Source organism: Heloderma suspectum, chromosome 3 (genome assembly GCF_057233095.1).
Source record: "Heloderma suspectum isolate Gila_16-S chromosome 3, 16-S_ref, whole genome shotgun sequence".
NCBI classification, from domain to species: domain Eukaryota; kingdom Metazoa; phylum Chordata; class Lepidosauria; order Squamata; family Helodermatidae; genus Heloderma; species Heloderma suspectum.
This window is the reverse complement of record NC_139460.1, coordinates 330258376-330279842: the sequence shown is the minus strand read 5'-3', so window position 1 is coordinate 330279842 and position 21467 is coordinate 330258376. Positions and strand designations below refer to the sequence as shown.

The following is a 21467-nucleotide window of genomic DNA, read 5'->3' as shown; positions in this document are numbered from 1 at the left end:
CGACCCTCCGAGGAATAAGAGAACACAAAGAGTTCTTGGACAGAATGGGGGAACTACAGCAGCAAAGGGCAGACCAGAAGCTTGAAGAGCAACAGCAAGATGAGGCAATGGGAAATGCTGAGGTGAGGAAAAATGGAGTAGAGGATACTCCTTGGAAAAGGGTGACAGTTAGGAGAAGAAGAACTAGACGCCACTCTGCACCAGTGGAAGCAGTGGAGCTGTGTAACTGATTCCAGGTACTTGCGGATGAGACTGGAGGACAGCCTGCAGAGGAAGAATCACAGGGGAACCTGCATGAGAGTGAGCAAGAGGCTGAAGGTCAGTCAAACAGAGGCGATGAAACCCAGGCCTACAAGAAGAAGAAGAGAAGAGTGGTAGTAGTGGGAGACTCCTTGCTGCGTGGGATCAAGACCCAAGTATGTTGCGAAGACCCATGGACTCGCCAGGTATGTTGTCTCCCGGGAGGACAGATTAGAGACGTGACTGAAACGTTGCCTGCACTCATAAAGCCCACTGACAGGTATCCCTTTCTTCTCATCCATGTGGGAACAAATGATACCGCCAAGCGGAGCTACGAAGAGATCATGTAAGACTTTGAAGCTTTGGGAAGGAAACTCAAGAACTTTGGGGCCCAGATAGTTTTCTCATCCATCCTTCCAGTAGTTAGAAGAGGGATAGAAAGGGAACGAAAAATATCCGGGTGAATGACTGGCTACGAAGGTGGTGCTGACGAGAGAGATTTGGATTCTGGGACCAAGGCTATACTTCCTGGAAGATGGGCTGTTGGCTAGGGACGGGTTGCACCTCACAAAGCATGGGAAGAATGTGTTTGGCCACAGCATGCAGAACTTCATCAGGAGGGCTTTAAACTGAATCCTACGGGGAAGGGAGATGTAATGTTGGGGGTAACAATGGACATAGGCGCAGCACTGCAATGGAGAGAACAGCTCTGATAGTGCCCAATAATAGTCTTCAGACACATGTAGGAAGAAAGCCAGACTATGAAGCACATGGTCTTCCATGTCTATATACTAATGCCCAGAGTATGGGAAACAAACAGAACGAACTTGAACTCTTAATACAAGAGGGAAATTATGAGCTGATAGGTATAACTGAGACTTGGTGGGATGACTCTCATGACTGGAATACAGCAATGGAAGGCTATAACTTGTTCAAAAAGAACAGGAGGAACAGAAAGGGAGGTGGGGTTGCACTGTATGTGAAAAATACATATCTCTGCACAGAAATACAGGAGGAGGAGCTTGGTAGCCCCATCGAGAGCATCTGGGTTGAAATAAATGGAGCAAAGAATAAAAGCAACCTGGTGGTCGGAGTCTACTACCGGCCACCCAATCAAGGAGAAGACGAGGATGAAACTTTTGAAAAGCAAATAGCCAATGTTTTAAGGAAGCATGATGTAGTAGTAATGGGGGACTTCAATTTCCCCGATATTTGTTGGGAGACAAATTCTGCAAAACATGGCCCCTCCAGGAAATTCCTGACTTGTGTGGCGGATAACCTCCTCCTACAGAAAGTAGAGGAAGGAACTAGAGGATCGGCTATCCTTGACTTGATCCTAACCAACAGAGATGACTTAGTGGATCAAGTAGCAGTTACAGGAACTCTGGGGGAAAGCGACCATGTTGTACTTGAGTTCTTGGTTCTAAGGGAAGCAAAAGCCGAGTGTAGTCAAACGCGTAGCCTGGATTTTAGGAAAGCTGATTTTCATAAACTCAGAACAATGATCAGTAAGGTCCCATGGCAAGCGATGCTAGCGAGAAAAGGAGTCCAAGATGGGTGGGAGCTTTTAAAGAAGGAAATTCTCAAGGCACAATCACAAGCGATTCCAACAAGAAGAAAAGGTGGAAGACAACAGAAGAAGCCAATGTGGCTTCACAAAAAGCTTAGGGATGACCTGAAAACAAAAAAGGACACATATAGGAAGTGGAAAGAAGGCCAAGTAACAAAGGAAGAGTACAGGCAGATAGCACAGAATTGCAGGGATGGCGTCAGGAAGGCTAAAGCTGAGAATGAGCTGAGGTTAGCAAGGGATGTCAAAAACAACAAAAAGGCTTTCTTCAGCTATGTGCATAGTAAAAAGCAGAGGAAAGAAATGGTGGTTCAGCTATTAAATAAGGATGGCAAAACGATGACAGATGACAAAGAAAAGGCAGAGGTGCTCAATTCCTACTTTGGCTCAGTCTTCTCCCAAAAGAGGGTCTATGACCCCCCTGGCAAAGGCGAAGTACAGGCTGAAGGGGCAGGATTGCAGCTTGAGATCGACAGGCATATGGTCAAGGAACACCTAATGACTTTGAATGAGTTCAAATCTCCAGGGCCAGATGAACTGCATCCTAGAGTCATAAAGGAACTGGCAGAAGAACTCTCAGAACCGCTGTCTATTATCTTTGAGAAATCATGGAGGACGGGGGAAGTGCCAGATGACTGGAGGAGGGCTAACGTTGTCCCTATCTTCAAAAAGGGTAAAAAGGAGGAACCTGGGAACTACAGACCAGTCAGTCTGACATCAATCCCTGGGAAAATTCTGGAGCAGATGATAAAGCAATCCATCTGGAAGCACCTTGACAACAATGCCGTGATTACTCGAAGCCAACATGGATTTGTCAAAAACAAGTCCTGCCAGACAAATCTGATCTCATTTTTTGATCAAGTCACCTCCCTTGTAGACCGTGGGAATGCTGTAGACATCATATACCTCGACTTCAGCAAAGCTTTCGACAAAGTGCCCCATGATATCCTGATAAGCAAACAAGCTCAAAGTGGGCTAGATGAAACAACGATCCGGTGGATCCACAGTTGGCTACAGAATCGGACTCAAAGAGTGCTTATCAATGGGACCTTCTCAAACTGGGGAGAGGTAACGAGTGGGGTACCGCAGGGCTCAGTCCTGGGCCCAGTGCTCTTCAACATTTTTATGAATGACTTGGAGGAGGAGGTGCAGGGAATGCTGATCAAATTGCAGATGACACAAAATTGGTCGGGATAGCTAATACTTTGGAAGACAGAAGCAAAATTCAAAGTGATCTGGATAGACTGGAGCGCTGGGCAGAAAACAACAGAATGACATTTAATAGGGACAAAAGCCAAGTTCGGCACCTAGGAAAAAGAAACCAAATGCACAGTTACAAGATGGGGGATACGTGGCTCAACCACACTACAAGCGAGAAGGATCTTGGAATTGTTGTTGATCACAAGCTGAATATGAGGCAACAATGTGATGTGGCTGCAAAAAAGGCAAATGCTATTTGGGGCTGCATTCATAGAAGCATCGCTTCCAAATCCCGGGAAGTACTAGTTCCCCTCTACTCAGCACTGGTCAGGCCTCATCTGGAGTACTGTGTCCATTTCTGGGCACCACACTTTCAGAAGGATGCAGACAAACTGGGGAGGGTTCAGAGGAGGGCAACAAAGATGATCAGGGGACTGGAACCAAAGCCCTATGAAGAGAGACTGAAAGAACTGGGCATTTTTAGCCTTGAGAAGAGAAGACTGAGGGGAGATAGGATAGCACTCTTCAAGTACTTGAAAGGTTGTCACAGAGAAGAAGGCCAGGATCTCTTCTTGATCATCCCAGAGTGCAGGACACGGAATCATGGGCTCAAGTTACAGGAAGCCAGATTCCGGCTGAACATCAAGAAAAACTTCCTGACTGTTAGAGCAATACGACAATGGAACCAATGACCTGGGGAGGCGGTGGGCTCTCTCACACTGGAGGTGTTCAAGACAAGGCTGGACAGCCATCTGTCAGGGATGCTCTGACTTGGATTCCTGCATTGAGCAGGGGGTTGGACTCGATGGCCTTGTAGGCCCCTTCCAACCCTACTATTCTATGATTCTATGATTCCAACCTTACTGTTCTATGATTCTATGAACGAGGCTGCTCCCTTTTGCTCTAACAACAGCAGGGAGCCATCCTTCATTTGACTCCATACATACTGAATCTCCTTCTTGTAGGGGCTTAAGAGGCTTTACTACTAGCTCCAGGAGCCAGCAAGATGTCTCCCACCATTCCTGCAGTACTCACCATCTCGCTGTAGGCATCTTTGCTGAGCCTTGGGGTCAGTTTGATGGTCCCCGTGAAGGAAAAGAAGAGCCCCAAAGCTCCTGAGAGGGCGACTGTGGTTATACTCCTGGAAGAGGCCATCGCGGGTCACGGCACTGGCACCCTGGCTGTGCAATGAGATGGTCAGTCACCATTGAAGGAGATCAGGAAAGGCTGCAGAGGCAGAGGTGACAAAAGAGAGGGACATTCTGCCTCTCCTGTTCTGCCACCTCTGGGTCCTAATGTCCCACTCCCACAATGACAGCAAAGTGGTATCTGCCAGGCAGAAAAGATTATGGATGAGAAAACAGAATCTTGCTGTAGCAGTCAGCTGCCAGAGTGATTTGCAGAGCCTTCACAAAATCCACTAAGGTTCTTGTCCTCAGATGGAAATCTGCAAAATAGCCTAACTTGCACACAGGGATGAAATGTCTAAGAATTACATTTCATAGTAGCACCTGTTCCTCTTTGCCATCATGAGATGGTTAGGGCTTGTGCTTTCATCCCTGACCCTATTCCAAACAGTGGATTTTCACATGACATGTATGTCTGCTGTTCAAAACTCATAGAATCATAGAGTAGTAGGGTTGGAAGGGGCCCACAAGGCCATCGAGTCCAACCCCCTGCTCAGTGCATATTTTTTCAAATCCTGGAAGCAGGTGAGTCCTGTGAAAACTTCAGTAGCTATTTGGATCCCAGGTATAGTGCAGAAATGAAGATGGTATAGATAGGAGCAGCAGCCACTAGTCACTCAGGGATCTCTCCCTAGCCCAAGCATACAATCCAACCATTTATTCCTCCTCCTTCCTTCATTCCTCCCCAGTCTCTACTTTCTGAGGGGAAGCCTTGCTTACTACACCTGAGTCCACTGAGGTTCTTTTGGCCATGGTGCAGAGGAGGGACTTCTTCGTTGTGGCACCCACCATGCAGAATGAGCTCCCCACTGAGATCAGGCGGGCTTCTACTGTGGAGTGCTTCTATCGACAATTTAAACACATTTGTTTACCCATGTGTTTCCCTGACCGCTAGCATTGTCAACTACCCCTGGTTGTCGGAGGGAGCAATCCTAGGGCTGCTAGGCAGTGGCTAGACGGCCATAGGATATGTTGTTTTTTTGGGAACTGACTTCCTCCCACTTCTGCGCCGCCTCGGATGCAGTGCGGGACAGCCCCGGCCTCCGTGCTCACAAGAGGCGTGTGGAGCGGCCAAAAAGGGGCGTGGCTTGGGTCGTTCTGGTGCAGGAGGGTGGAACTGCCTATACAACACATCCTATGTGTTGTACAGCAGCCTCCTTCCCCGCTCTGTGCTCCCGTGGCTAGACAGCCGCAATCGGCTGTATAGCCAAAAATGCGGGGTAGGAGGAGCGTGGAGGAAACGATCCCCTCCGTGCTTCTCCTGCCCTGCTTTGGATAGGCAGTTGCTTCTGAGTTTGGAGGCAGCTACCTATCCTGATAGGATTGCGCCCTTAATGATATGTTATTTTATCATTATTTTATTGTTTTAATGATTGGTTTTGTTGTATTTCACTATGAGTTTATCTTGGAAACCACTGTGGGATTTTCTTTTAAAAGAGAAGTGGTATAGAAATTCTTTGAAATAAATAAAAATAAATAATACTGTATGATCATAATATTTTTGTCTGTCCTGGGCTCTCTGAAGGTTCTTATGTACATTAATGGGAATCTTTGTTGTTGTTGTTCAGTCGTTCAGTCGTGTCCGGCTCTTCATGGCCCCATGAACCATAGCACGCCAGGCCTTCCTGTCCTGCGCTCTCTCCCGGAGCGTGCTCAAGTCCATATTCATTGCATTGGTGATGCTATCTAGCCATCTCATCCTCTGCCGTCCCCTTCTCCTTTTGCCTTCAATCTTTCAATGGGAATCTTAGGACACAATAAAGTAGTTGTTACTGGACATTTGCTCCTTAGCATTCTGCTCGTTAACATTTGTGCAGGCGAATGTAACATTCCAGTAATGGGTGTATTCCGATATTCCAGCAGCGCCAGATGCAGATCCACACATGCATCTTCTGTCTTCTTTATGGACTGTTTTATGGACTGGATTGCTCTTTCAACCATTCCGTTAGATTGTGGATACCTTGGGCTGCTAAAACATTGTTCAAACCCCCATTCCTGAGCAAACAATTTAAACACTCGATTAGCGAAGGGCATATTATTGCTCACAACTATTCTCAGAATTCCATGACAAGCAAACACCACTTTAAGCTTAGCAATTACAGTTGTTGCAGTATTATCAGGCACATTCAGTACCCCTGGATATTTTGAAAGCTAATCAACTACAATAAGAAAAGGAAAAGAGCCATATTCAAAAATACCTACACCCAACTTTCCCCATGGCCTTTCATTGATCTCATGTGGTTTAATTTGCTCCTTGAAGCAAAACAAGCACAAACAGAACAATTTCCAATAAAGAGATTGTTTCAATCTCTTTAGACGTATCAGGCTAGTACATTAACCCCCTTGCCCTAGCCTTATTTTTCTGAATACCCTGGTGAGACTTACGAAGTTGGTAAAAATCATAGAATCATGGAACAGTAGGGTTGGAATAGGCCTATAAGGCCATTGAGTCCAACCCCCTGCTCAATGCAGGAATCCAAGTCAAAGCATCCCTGACAGGTGGCTGTCCAGCCTCATCTTGAATGCTTCCAGTGTGGGAGAGCCCACCACTTCCCTAGGGAATTGGTTCCATTGTCGTATTGCTCTGACAGTCAGGACGTTTTTCCTGATGCTTCCTGTAACTTGAGCCCGTTATTCCGTCTCCTGCATTCTGGGATGATCGAGAAGAGATCCCAGCCTTCCTCTCTGTGACAACCTTTCAAGTACTTGAAGAGCGCTATCCTATCTCCTCTCAGTCTTCTCTTCTCGAGGCTAAACATGCCCAGTTCTTTCAGTCTCTCCTCATACGGTTTGTTTCCAGTCCCCTGATCATCTTTGTTGCCCTCCTCTGAATCTTCTCCAGTTTGTCTGCATCCTTCTTAAAGTGCAGTGCCCAGAACTGGACACAGTACTCCAGATGAGGCCTAACCAGTGCTGAGTAGAGGGGAACTAGTACTTCCCGGGATTTGGAAGCGATGCTTCTATGAATGCAGCCCAAAAGAGCATTGGCCTTTTTTGCAGCCACATCACATTGTTGGCTCATATTCAGCTTGTGATCGACAACAATTCCAAGATCCTTCTCACTTGTAACCAAGTTGAGCCACGTGTCCCGCATCTTGTAACTGTGCATTTGGTTTCTTTTTCCTAGGTGCCGAACTTGGCATTTATCCCTATGAAATAAAGGATAAATTCTGTTGTTTTCTGCCCAGCGTTCCAGTCTATCCAGATCACTTTGAATTTTGTTTCTGTCTTCCAGGGTATTAGCTGTCCCGCCCAATGTTGTGTCATCTGCACATTTGTTCAGCATTCCCTGCCTCCTCCTCCTCCAAGTAATTAATAACGATGTTGAAGAGCCCTGCTGATACCTCTGGGACTGTAAAAAATAGTTTCCAAAGGTTTGTGATCAGTCTGTACTAAAACAACTTTGCCAAACGCACACTGATGGAGTTTTCTTACTGCTTACAAAACAGCAAGTCATTCTTTCTCTATTGGAGCATAATTTTGCTCTGAGATGCTAAGGGATCTTGATGCATAAGACTGGTTTATTCTCCTGAAGCAAACATGCTCCCAAGCCATCTTTTGTTGCATCAGCTTGCACAACAACTGATTTGATAACATCAAAATATTGGAGTATGGGTGCCTGACACAACTGCTGCTTAATCATTTCAAAAGCTTTCTGATGTTCTGGCATCCACTGAAACATTACTTTCTTCCTTAGCAAATTTCTTAAGGGTGTGGTCAATTCTGCCTCCTGTGGAATATACTTTGACAGATAGCGTACGGACCCTAAAAATCTGAGCACACCTTGTCTGTCTTACGGAGGTGTCATTTCTTGAATGGCCTTAACTTTATTATCATCAGGACGGACTCCCTGAGCTGTCACTTTCTGACCCATGTATTTCACAGAGTCAACCTTAAACTGAAACTTTTTTCTGTTGAATTTGATGTTCTTGGCACGCACCGTTTCCGTAAGTTGATGTAAAATCTGATCATGCTACTCAACTTTCTCTGCTGCTATGATCATATCAGCTATCATATACACCCCTTTTATGTGCCCAAAAATCTCGTTTTTTTGCTGAAGCACTTCACTAGAGGATTGAAGCTCAAATGGCAGACGTTGAAAGCAATACTTTCCCCAGGATGTATTAAATGTACATAAAGACGATGAAGATTTATCCAACTTCATCTGCCAATAACCATCTTTCTCATCTATAATAGTAAAGATTTTCATTCCAGCTAGATGACTCAAAACGTCTTCAAGTGTAGGGATAGTATAATGCTGCTTTTGAACTGCTTTATTGAGATCACAACGGTCAAGACATATACACAGCTTCCCATTCTTTTTTCCTGCAATAACAAGGCTGCTCACCCAATCTGTGGAGCCTGTAACTTTAGACAGCACTCCTGCACTCTCCATCTGGCACAAGGTACCCTTCAGCCTATCAAGTATTGCAAAAGGCACCTGCCTTCTGACATCCATGAATAACAGGAACAACTGTTGGATCAATATGTATGTGGTGAGAACCTTCAAAGCCAACCAAACCATCAAAAACGTCGGAGTACATAGCAAACAGCCGTTCCTGTGTCAAAGGTTCAGCTATATGTACAATATCAACCTGACGAACCAAATGCAAAGTCTCACAGGCTGACCTACCCAATAATGGAATTACTGAACAATCTGTTACATAAAACAATAATCTGGCTACTCAGTTTGGAGTGTGACGTTCAAGAACAATAGTTCCCAAAGGCTGCATGCGTGTCGCACCATAAGCCACAAGAGTTACATCACTTTTGGTTAGTACTTTCTTGCCTGGTAACCCACAAAATATATTGAATGGCAATACATTTGCCTCAGCTCCTCTATCTAATTTAAACTTTATTGCAGATCCTTGTATAATTATATCAACATACCATCCAGCAGTTTGATTTGTGATTAAACAATTAGTCTCTTGAGATAATTTCCCTACCAACAAACTGGTACATCAAATTTATGAGTCTGATATCTTTGTTGTCCTGTATCAAGAGTTAATGATGTTGCTTTGCTTTTTATTACAACTCTTTCCAAATGCTAGACATTTTCGAGGCTTGTTAATAGTGGCACTTGTTATCTGTAGTCTGGTTGTATCTACGTTCAAATTCTGACTTTTTGGCTCCAAGAACTTGAACTGGAATCTCTTCATGATTCTTGTCAGTTTCATATACGTAATACAGCACCTTGGAGGAAATTGCCATAATCTGCAGCTCAGTTCTTGTTACCTCAGCCACCCAACATATTTCAACTGCTTTCTCAAGAGTAAGATCAGTTTCCTTCAAAAGTCTTTCCTTTAATCTCTCCTCCTTCATGCTGAACACAATTTTATCTCTCACCATATCATTAGCTGCACTCCCAAATTCACAGCTGCTAGCTTTTAAGTTTAAGTTCAGTAACAAGTTGTTCAGTGGGTTCTTCTTGTCTCTATGAATAACTCCAAAAGGAATATTGTTCAAACACCAGGTTCTTACGAGAAGTGCAGTATATTCTAAATTGTTCAAGAATTTCTGCTATATCTTTCCTCAGGAGAAACAAAAGTGTTAAATATGATTAAATCTTCTTCTCCGACAAAGTGAAGCAAAATAGCTATTTGCCATTTCTTGGAAACATTATCAAATCCTGCTGCAGTAAAATATAATTTAAAAGCTTGTTTCCATCACTTCCAATTCTCAGCCAAATTACCTTGCAAAGCAAGTGAAGGTAGAGGCCAGAATGAGTCCATATCTTCAATTAAAACAAACTCCCAACTGCAGAGGGAAAAAACCAAAATCCACACTGGCTTTTGGTGCCATGTGATGACTTGTCCTTCGAGGGTTCCATGGAATAAGCTCACATATAAAAAAAAGGCTCCCATATGCAGACAAAAGGTTTATTCTTCAATCCAAATACAAACCACGCACCTGCATAACCTCTATGCCAGGAACAGGCTAACCAAAAACACTTCGTTAGTTAAATACTCTACAGGTGTGCTGGGAAACAGTTGATCTCAAAGAGAGATTACACCACAGATATCCTCTCTGTCACCTGGATGCAAAGTTCTCCAAACATCAGTAAGACCAAGTTCAACCATATAAGCCTGGAGTGTCTCACTGCTGTTTGGCTCTTAGGGGCAGACATACTCCACTCCAGCAAGGCATTTAAGATCTCATTAAAGTCCCCTCCCACGATCAAATAATCATAAGCCATATCAACCAATTTACTGAAACATGAAATATAGCAGGAGAATCCATGTTAGGCCCACATACATTAATCATAGCAATTACTTTGTATATTTCCAAACCAAAATAAAAAAGTGACCTTCAAGATCAGTAATCACCTGTTGCAGTGAAAAAGAAAGTCATTTATGGATTAAAACCGCAACTCCTTTAGACCATGTTGAAGTGTCTGTTACGTGAACCTCACCAACCCAGTCCTTTCTCAACAAATAGTCATCTTCTACCATCAGGTGGGTTTCTTGTAAAAATGCTACATCAACGTTAAAAGCTCTTTTAACTTAGAAAGCACTCTTTTTTGCTCGTTTAAATTTTGCAGCCTGTGATGTTCCGTGAAGTAACGTTAAGGATTGAACAACCCCCCCCCCCCAATTATTTGCCCCTCCATGTAAACAGATCTTGCCAATTTTACAGAGGCTACCTACATTTAAATAACAAACATATAAATCCTTAATATGGTACATAATTGGTCTGCAGGTGTCAAAGAGATACAAGCTAAGTTTTATCCCACCCAAATGGTGGAAATATCTTTAAAAAACAAAACAAATACTTTTTGCCCTCCATTGGAGACAGCAGTCCACTCTCATCACTCTGTTCCTTCCCCTGTATTAGATTAAATTGATTGAACATTAAGTTAATACACAAGGCAATAGCAGACTAACAAACAAACTATCAAAGACAAAAGCAAATAAGGACGCAATCCTATGGGGATAGGTGGCCTCCTCCGAACTTGGGATCATTCCCTCTGTACTTCTCCGGCCCTGCATTTGCGTCGGATGTCTAGCTGTGGGAAGGTGGCGGGGAGGCTGCTGGATGACACATAGGATGTTTCTGCCTCTACTCAGCATTGGTTAGGCCTCATCTGGGGTACTGTGTCCAGTTCTGGGCACCCACACTTTAAGAAGGATGCAGACAAACTGGAGAAGATTCAGAGGAGGGCAACGAAGATGATCAGGGGACTGGAAACAAACCGTATGAGGAGAGACTGAAGGAACTGGGCATGTTTAGCCTCGAGAAGAGAAGACTGAGAGGAGATAGGATAGCGCTCTTCAAGTACTTGAAAGGTTGTCACAGAGAGGAAGGCTGGGATCTCTTCTCGATCATCCCAGAATGCAGGAGACGGAATAATGGGCTCAAGTTACAGGAAGCATCAGGAAAAACGTCCTGTCAGAGCAATACGACAATGGAACCAATTCCCTAGGGAAGTGGTGGGCTTTCCCACACTGGAAGCATTCAAGATGAGGCTGGACAGCCACCTGTCAGGGATGCTTTGACTTCGATTCCTGCATTGAGCAGGGGGTTGAACTCAGTGGCCTTGTAGGCCTATTCCAACCCTACTGTTCTATGATTCTATGATTTTATGATCTGGAAACAAATGGCTGGTGATATGATGTATTGCAGAAGATATAGGACAGGTACCTGTGCCTGAACTGATGTTTTCAGGAAGGGAGTCTGAGAAACTGAGGCAAATCGTGGTGACGAAAGAAGAAGTGCTAAATCTAATTGACAAACTGAAAGTTAATAAATCACTGGGTCCAGATGGTATTCATCCTAGAGGTTTCAAAGAACTCAAATATGAAATTGCTGATCGTCTAACAAAAATATGCAACATGTCTCAAAGATCAGCCTCTGTACCAGAGGACTGGAGAATGGCCAATGTAATGCCAGTTTTTAAAAAGGGATCCAGGGGGGTATCTGGGAAATTACAGGCCAATTAGCTTAATGTCTGTTCTGGGCAAATTGGTTGAAAGCTTTATTAAAGATAAAATTGGTAAGCACATAGAAGGACGAGCCCTGCTGAAAAAGAATAAATATGGCTTCTGCAGAGGTAAGTCCTGTCTCACTAAGCTTTTAGAGTTCTTTGAGAGTGTCAATAAACGTATGGATGGGTGATCAGGTGGACTTGACCTTCCAAAATGCTTTTGACAGAGGCCCTCACCAAAGACTCCTGAGCAAACTTAGCAGTCATGAAATAAGAGGAGAGGTCCTGTTATGGATCAGTAACTGGTTAAAGAACAGAAAGCAGAGAGTAGGAATAAATGGTAAATTCTCCCAATGGAGGGAAGCAAATAGTGGGGTCCCACAGGGATTTCTATTAGGACCAGTGCTTTTCAACCTGTTCATAAATGATCTAGAATTAGGAGTGAGCAGTGAAGTGGTGAAGTTTGCCGATGACACCAAATGATCTAGGCTGGTTAAAACAAAACGGGATTGCGAGGAGCTCCAAAAGGATCTCTCCAAACTGGGAGAATGGGCATCAAAATGGCAAATGCAATTCAATGTAAGCGAGTGTAAAGTGATGCGCATTGGACCAAAACCCCCAACTTGAAGCACAGGCTGATGGGATCTGAGCTAGCAGTGACTGACCAAGAAAGAGACCTTGGGATTGTGGTGGAGAGGTCGATGGAAATGTCAACCCAGTGTGTGGCTGCTGTGAAAAAGGCAAATTCCACTTTAAGTATAATTAGGAAAGGAATTGAGAATAAAACTGTTAAATTTTATTTTATAAAATATTTTATATTCCCTTTAGCCAAATCTATGGTGCAGCCACACTTAGAATAATTTGTACGGTTCTGGTCACCACATCAAAAAAAAAATGCAGAAAAGGGCAACTAAAATGATCAAAGGGCAGGAGCATCTCCCCAATGAGAGAAGGTTACAACAGCTGGGATTGTTTAGCCTGGAGAAAAGGTGTGTAAGGGGAGACATAGTAGAGGCATACAAAGGCATACATGGTGTGGAGAAAGTGGATAGGGAGACATATTTCATACTTGAACCCAATGGGATCATCCCATGAAGCTGATTCAGGACAGATAACAGGAAGTCCTTTGCAGCGCCTAGTTAAACTATGCAATTTACTACCACAAAACATAGTGACGGCCACCCATTTGCATGGCTTTAAAAGGGGGTTGGACGAATTCCTGGAGGAAAAGGCTATCAGCGGCTACTAGTCCTGATGGCTATATGCTGTCTGCAGTACCAGAGGCAGTGACCCTATGTACACCAGTTGCTGGGGAACATGGATGGGAAGGTGCTGTTGCACTTATGTCCTGCTTGTGGGCTTCCCGTTGGGGTTGGCCCCTTGTGAACAGAATGCTGGACTAGGGACCTTTGGTCTGATCCAGCATGGCCCTTCTTATGTTCTTTTGAATTTGTTTTGCTACTGTTTGCAGAGAAAAAGAGACAGTTCGAAATGAAGAGAAAAATGCACTACAATGAAGCCCAGAACATCAAACTTGCCAGACAATTGATTGCGAAGGAGCTGCGTAGTGATGCAGCCACTGAAGACAACGATGATGATGACGATGATGAAGAGATGCAGGACATGGCAGACGCAAGACGAATGAAGCCAGCCCCTGGTGAGCACTTCGTTCACAAAGTACATACAGAGAGCAGCTCCCCAGTTGCATTTGCTGCTTGAATCCATGAGCTGCAATGTGGTGTGTATTTTGCAGGTTTGGGAATATCTTCCATATTCCTAGATGCCACCATGACATCTCCAGACAGGCTCCTGGGCAACCCTTTGCATGGGTTCTGTGCCATATTGGTGGTGCTCTTGGCTTCCCCCATACCAAGATCATTGTGGCATCCTTGGCTGTCCCCTGGCAGCAATTTGCTTTGCATAAGTTCACTGGCAACTCTGTCTTTTGAGCACGGGCTGCAACTGGTTCTGCTTCTGTTGGGCAGCCTTGTCCCTTCTGGTCTGTGGGGTGTACTCTTTGAGGTGGTGACAGGAACTGTGGAGACCAAAACGGACAGTGTGTAGCCCTGCTTGCATTTCCCCTGTCCTCTTCCAGATTATTGGAAGACCAACCTGCTGAGGGTTGTGCAGTTCCCTGGTGTCAAAGTAGGCACCTGTGGCTTCAGCCGAAGGGCTCTGGTTAAGTATCTGAGCCGGGCAGCAGCTGAGCTATTCAGGTGTTGGCTGGTGTGCTTTCTGAACCGACCATTTGCATTTGTATTTGCATTCCAGATGCAGCATCCCGCAGGCGGAATGTCTCCTTCTGCATCAGCTTCCGTTGAGCCTGTTTGTTTCTTAAGTTTGGCACCCCCTCCTTGTGGGTCTCTTTTGGAGAGGGAAAGAGCTTTCTCCTCCAAGCCCCCTCCTTTCTTATCCTTTGTTGGCATGTTCGTCACATGAATAAATCAAGCACTTCTGAGATTTCAAGAACTGGTGAATGTCAATGAAATTAAAAAAAAATCTGGCTTCCACAGTGTCGCCGACCTGGCAGTTTCATTCACAAATATGTCTTGGTGTTACTGGTGCCAGAATCCTTGAGTATTCACTGGGTAAGAAGCTGCATCAGCTTCTCCCCCAGATGCAGCTGAATGTAGGCTTGTATGCATATGAACATAGAAACAGAGTTCTCATTTGTCAAAAATAAACGTAATTGGAAAACTAGGCTGGGAAAGGCATTGTGACACTAGAGCAAGTTATGAAAGTAAAAAGGAGTGTGTGTGTGTATGTGTGTGTGTATGCGCATGCGGAACAGTGTGATCTCTCAGTGGCTTTTGATACCGTTGACCATGGTATTCTTTTGGATCATCTTCATGAGTTGGGGGTACTGTTTTACAGTGGTTCTGTTCTTACTTATCGGGATGTCTCCTGTAACATTAGGTGACTGTGCCTCAGCACCCTGGCAATTATACTGTGGGGTGCTACAAGGTACCTTTTTGTCCCCAATGCTGTTTAACATCTATATGAATCAGCTGGGGATGGTCATTAGGATATTTTGGATGAGGTGTCATCAGTATGCTGGTGGCACCCATCTCTATGTTTCCTTGACATCTGAGTCAAGAGAGGCCATGCATGTTCTGAGCCAGGGCCTGGTCACAGTGATGGGTTGAATAAAGTGCCAACGAACTGAGACTAAATACTGACAAGGCTGAGACTATGGGTGAGTGGTTCACAGGTGCAGAAATTGGGGAGTTTCCTTGTTCTAGACAGGGGTACACTCCCTCAGAAAGATCAGGTATGTAGTTTGGGGGTGCTCCTGGATTTATTACTGTCACTAGAGGCCCTAGTAACTTCTGCGGCAAAGTCTGCCTATTACCAGCTCTGTTTGGTATGACAATTACATATGGCTTTTCTTGGACAGGTATAGCCTGGCTACTGTAGTCCATGCACTGGTAACCTTGTGTTTAGATTACTGTAATGTGCTGTACTTGCGACCACCCTTGTGCTTGGTCTGGAAGCTGCAGTTGGTGCAGAATGCGGTAGGCAGGTTGCTGAGCAGGGCGCCTGGCTGAAGCAACTGCACTGGCTACCTATCATCGAATCATCGAATAGTAGGGTTGGAAGGGGCCTACAAGGCCATCGAGCCCAACCCCCTGCTCAGTGCAGGAATCCAAGTCAGAGCATCCCTGACAGATGGCTGTCCAGCCTCGTCTTGAAGGCCTCCAGTGTGGGAGAGCCCACCCCCTCCCTAGGGAATTGGTTCCATGGTCGTATTGCTCTCACAGTCAGGAAGTTTTTCCACAGTCAGGAATTTTTTCCAAACTTCATCAGTTACTGAGCCAAGGTCAAGGTCTTGCAGTTGGCATATAAAAACTCGAATAACTGGGGACCATGTTACCTGGCTGATCACCTCCCCAGGTATATACCTGTGTGATCGCTAGGATCATCAGAGGAGGCCTTGCTGGTTGTACTGTGACCTGCGTATTGCAGTCCGGCAGCAACTCGGAAGCAGGCCTTCTCCCTAGGGGTGTCCCCCTTACGGAATGGCCTCCCTGCTGGTATTTGGGAAGTGCGACCGTGCCGTGTTTTAGGTGCCTGTCAAAGATCTTTCTACTCAGGCCTACCCATAATGATTTTGCTGCCTAGTTAATTTGCTTATTAATTATTATGTTTTCAGCTTTGCTTTTAAATATTTTAAACATTTTCACAGATGAGTTTTTGTATTTATTGTGATGTATTTTAAAATCTGATTCTGTAAACTGGTTAGAGATACCTTTAGATATGGTAAGAAGTATATAAATTGCTTGCTTAAATAAATTAAATAAATGAATAGCAGATACTGGGTAGGGAGCAGGAGGAGAGTTCCAGCAGAGGGTGCTCAGTCCAAGCTTACTGCACCAGCGACACATCCCCACAGACAGTCAACTGAGGAGAAAAGTGATATCGGAAGCACACTCCTCTGTACAGCCAGCTGTTTCAGACGGCCTTGGCTGGCCTTGGCCAGAGAGGAATGTCCTGTTAGGCTGACAGCTGAAATACATCAGAAAAGGGGGACCTCATTGTCACCCAGTCCTCTGCATGCTCACTCAGAAGTACCATTGCGTTCCATAGGGCTTACTGCCAGGAAAATGTACATATGATTGAAGCCATAGAATGAAAAACATCTGTGAAAGTAGCTAAAGGACCTTGGGCACATGGAGCTTGCAGAAAAGACCCAGCCATGGGGTGAGTTGGGAGTAGTGGTGGCAGTGCGAAATGGTTTCAGTCAGTTGCAGAAACCAGTGTGTGACATCAGTGGACTGAAGTCACACCATTCTGGCTTGAATGGTCCTGCCAGAACTTGAAGAAGAAGAAGCAGACAGTGACATTGGGCTGGACATAACCCTCTGCACTGTTGCGTGGTGGAGCTGGCTGCCTGGGGAAACTGGGAAGTCCTGCTTGGGAGGTTTCACACAAGAGCAAGATAAGCAGGTCTTGTAAGGATTCTTTCATGGTGCAGAGAGGTGCCTCTGTGCATGTTGAGGATGGTTTCAGTTCTCCCAGGACAGACCCTGGCTATACTGGGGATTACACCATCTTGGCCCTGGCACAGCTCTCTATGTCTCTCGTACTGCACTGTTGAGACTCGTTAACTAACTTATTTTTTAGCACACCTTTCTACCAAACGGTCTTCAAGGCAGCTGAAAGCATCAGCTTGATTATGGCTATTGGCAGTTGCTTTCCTCTCCAGTGGAAGGAAGGGGTCCTGTAAGCAGTTTCGGGGCCTTCCTCCAGTGTGCGAGCCAGCCTCGTTTCTGCTCCTCGCGTTTTATGTGGTGGTGTGGGGGGAGAGCTCTGCTGCCTGCTGCCTGCTGTGGTTGGGGAGAAGGAGGGTATAGTCTTACTGCATTTCTTTCTTCTGCTGTTGGTGTCCCTCCATTTTGCTTTATGATCAACTCTTCAACTGGGACTGGTAGCTTTAGATTCTTCCGGGGTGGCTGTGCAGACTAATGCCTGATTTGCTTCATTAATAGGCCACTAACAGCTGCCTGTTGGATTTTCCTGATCTCACAGCAGTTTTAAACTGCTGCTCCTTATTCTACAGATCTTCCAGTTTTATTTTTGCATTAGCATACTGAATCTCTGCCTGCCCTGTTAAGTTTTGGCCAGTCTATGAAATGAATTCTGTCCATGTTTCTGGATGGCAATTGATCTTGCTATTGTTGTCCTTCCTGGCAGGTGGGGGCTTTTCTCTTGAATAATACGTTAGGCATGACATTCAGGGTAAAAGGGATAAACTATATTGGTTTACTGATGTATTACTACATTTCTATACTGCCCAATAACTGAAGTTCTTTGGCGGTTCACAACAATGAATACAGATGGGAATCAAATCATGGTTGAATGAAGCTTCCTAACAGGGCCCTGAGGATGTCCTACTATGCAGTTGCTGTAAACTAGACTACAAACTGGTTCTAAAGACTCCTGGGCAAACTTAGCAGTCATGGCATAAGAGGAGAGGTCCTCTTATGGATCAGTAACTGGTTAAAGAACAGAAAGCAGAGAGTAGGAATAAATGGTAAATTCTCCCAATGGAGGGAAGCAAATAGTGGGGTCCCACAGGGATTTCTATTAGGACCAGTGCTTTTCAACCTGTTCATAAATGATCTAGAATTAGGAGTGAGCAGTGAAGTGGTGAAGTTTGCTGATGACACTAAATTATTTAGGGTGGTTAAAACAAAAAGGGAAAAGGGATTGTGAAGAGCCCCAAAAGGATCTCTCCAAACTGGGAGAATGGGCATCTAAATGGCAAATGCGGTTCAATGTAAGCAAGTGTAAAGTGATGCATGTTGGGGCAAAAAATCCCAGCTTCAAGTATAACCTGATGGGATCTGAGCTAGTGGTGACCGACCAGGAAAGAGATCTTGAAGGTCTTGGTGGACAGCTTGATGAATATGTTAACCCAGTGTGCGGCTGCTGTAAAAAAGGCAAATTCCATGTTAGGCATAATTTAAACAAGGAATTGAGAGGAAAACTGCCAATATCATACTGCCCCTATACAAATCGATGGTGTGACCACACTTGGAATACTGTTTCCAGGTCTGGTCACCACACCTACAAAAAGTTATTGCAGAGCTGGGAAAAGTACAGAAAAGGGCAACTAAAATGATTAGGGGCCTGGAGCATCTCCCCAATGAAAGAAGGTTACAACAGCTGGGATTGTCTAGCTTCAAAAAAGCAGGGTAAGGGGAGACATGATAGAGGTCTACTAAATTACGCATGGTGTGGAGAATATGGAGAGGGAGACATTTTTCTCCCTCTCAAAATACTAGAACCCGGGGTCATCCTGTGAAGCTTATTGGTGGGAGATTCAGGACAGATCAAGGGAAGGACTTCTTCACACAGTGCATCGTTAAACTTTGGACTCACTACCACAGCATATGGTGATGGCCACCCATTTGGATGGCTTTAAAAGGGGGTTGGGCAAATTCTTGGAGGAAAATTTTCATTCCTGAAAGAACTGGGCATGTTTAGCCTTGAGAAGAGAAGACTGAGGGGAGATATGATAGCGCTCTTCAAGTACTTGAAAGGTTGTCACAGAGAAGAAGGCCAGGATCTCTTCTTGATCATCCCAGAGTGCAGGACACGGAATAATGGGCTCAAGTTCCAGGAAGCCAGATTCTGGCTGAACATCAGGAGAAACTTCCTGACTGTAAGAGCCATACGACAATGGAACCAACTACCTGGGGAGGGGGTGGGCTCTCCCACACTGGAGATGTTCAAGATGAGGCTGGACAGCCACCTGTCAGGGATGCTCTGACTTGGATTCCTGCATTGAGCAGGGGGTTGGACTCGATGGCCTTGTAGGCCTCTTCCAACCCTACTATTCTATGATTCTAAAAGGTTATCAATGGCTTCTAGTCATGATGGCTAGGTACTACCTCCAGTACCAGAGGCAATGAGCCTATGTACACCAGTTGCTGGGGAATATGGGTGGGGGGATGCTGTTGCACTCATGTCCTGCTTGTGGGTTCCTGGTCGACAGCTGGTTGGCCACTGTGTGAACAGAATGCTGGACTAGATGGGCCCTTGGTCTGATCCAGCAGGCGCTTCTTATGTTCTTATGAGTGATCCTTACCTGATTTACAAAGCAAAGGAGGCCTTTTTGATTTTTCTATAATTCTCAGTCACTTGGAAATCCCTGTTAGATATGGCTACCCAGAGTTTAAACAAAGCTTGAGTAGACATGAATGAGCGGGAGTGAGTGGCCATGCTGTCTCCTGCTCACTCCTGCTGAATTAAACAACCCAGGGAGGCTCCCTCTGAACCCAAAATTGGAGGTTGTTGGGGAAGAAACCCAGAGTTGTAACCATAGTTTGTTCTTGGGTTACAAATCTGGGTTGTTCTTTCCTCAACAACCTCCAATTCTGGGTTCAGACAGAGCGTCCCTGGGTTGTTTAATTCAGCGGGTGGGACCAGCACGGTTGTTTCTGTTTCACTTTCAGCAACAGTTACCTCCCTGGGGGTAAGTTTGGATGATTTAGAAACTGAAACCAAATTCTCATACATCCCTAAATGAGAGACACCTGGAGTAGAGTTGGCAGCACTTACTCAACAGTTGGGTATGTCAAGCTTAGGGAAAGGCAGGATCCAAATACGTTAAATAAAACATATGGGCAGGAAACTGCAGGCACGCATGAAGTCCCAAATCCCTCTCTTTGTCCCCCAATATTTTTTCTGGGATTATTTTTGCTGTGAGACTAATTTGACCTCTTAAAAGAGGCTTCCAGCCTCTGGTCTTCCTTCCAGGGCAAAGAGAAACCACATTAATTCAGTGTCCAGTTTTGCAAGTGGTCCTTTCCCTCCAGAGTCTGGCCTACCCCAGCCATTTTCTGTTGCACTGCTGACACAGAGGATGCTTCACCCCTCTTAAGCCTCCTGCTTATTTGTTCCATTTTTAACGGAAAATATGAATATTTCTGCCTCTCAGTAGGTTTTTCTAATTCTTCTCTAAGGTAGACATGCTGCCTCCTAGACCTGTTACGGGCTTTTGTTTGACAATACTAGACCCAGGGCAGATCCTGCTGAACTCCTTTCGATCTTGCTGAAGTTCTTTTGTGAACTGGAAGACAGTTGTGGCGCGTGGATGGCTTACAAGGCCCACATGGTTGGCATTGGGGTGTGTGCGTGTATGTGGGCAAAGGACTCTTGTGAATTCACTCGTAAGACTGACTTCAGTGTTCAAGTGAGCCAAGTGGCAGTTCCAGTTATTTTCCAGAATTGGCACGTGGTTAGTTGGGTTCTTGGTTTCCGCAGCAAGGATCCATGTGCCAGGTGCTGTGTGAGCTCTCAAGAACTTGAGATGAAATTTTGGGTTTCTTTATGCTAACAGGTCTTCCAGTGTGTGTGATATCGGTTGACACGATCACGCCCAAGCGCCCTCTCCCTCTGAGCAGAGCCCGGCCAGCTCCTTGGTATACACCTGAGCTGAGGGCAATGAAGCAAGAGGGGAGACGGCTAGAACGCAGGTGGAGGAAAACTCGTGCTGAGTCTGACCGAACACAGGTAAGAGCCCACTATCGAGCCTACTCTGTGGCGGTGGGGGTGGCAAAGAGACAGTTCTTTTCCACCAGCATTGCATCTTCTCAGTGTCGTCCAGCGGAGCTTTTCCGAGTGGTTCGCGGCCTGTTACATTCTGGGCCAGGGAGAGAGACGGTGGAACCCTCGGTAGCCCGCTGTGACAAGTTTGCACAGCACTTTGAGGATAAAGTCGCTCAGATTCGTCATGAATTGGACACCACCATTAATGCAGTTCCATTGGTAGAGACGTTCATAGCACCGTCTGGTCCAGTTTTATTGGATGAGTTTCAGTTACTGAGGCCTGAGGATG

General features: G+C 45.2%; 1 protein-coding gene across 4 annotated transcripts in view; it reads left to right on the top strand.

Moving 5' to 3' along the window:
* The window catches only part of PPP1R2 (protein phosphatase 1 regulatory inhibitor subunit 2), a 62189-nt gene that overhangs the window by 14306 nt on the left and 26416 nt on the right, over window positions 1-21467 (top strand). For 2 of the 4 annotated variants that reach the window (XM_084847899.1, XM_084847896.1), the window contains exon 5: window positions 13593-13778. In XM_084847899.1, coding sequence (XP_084704025.1) covers window positions 13593-13778 — 186 coding nt within the window. Of the gene's footprint in view, window positions 1-13592; window positions 13779-14392; window positions 15778-20969; window positions 21143-21467 lie in introns of those variants that run through there. The other 2 variants (XM_084847893.1, XM_084847897.1) reach the window with 2 other exon arrangements.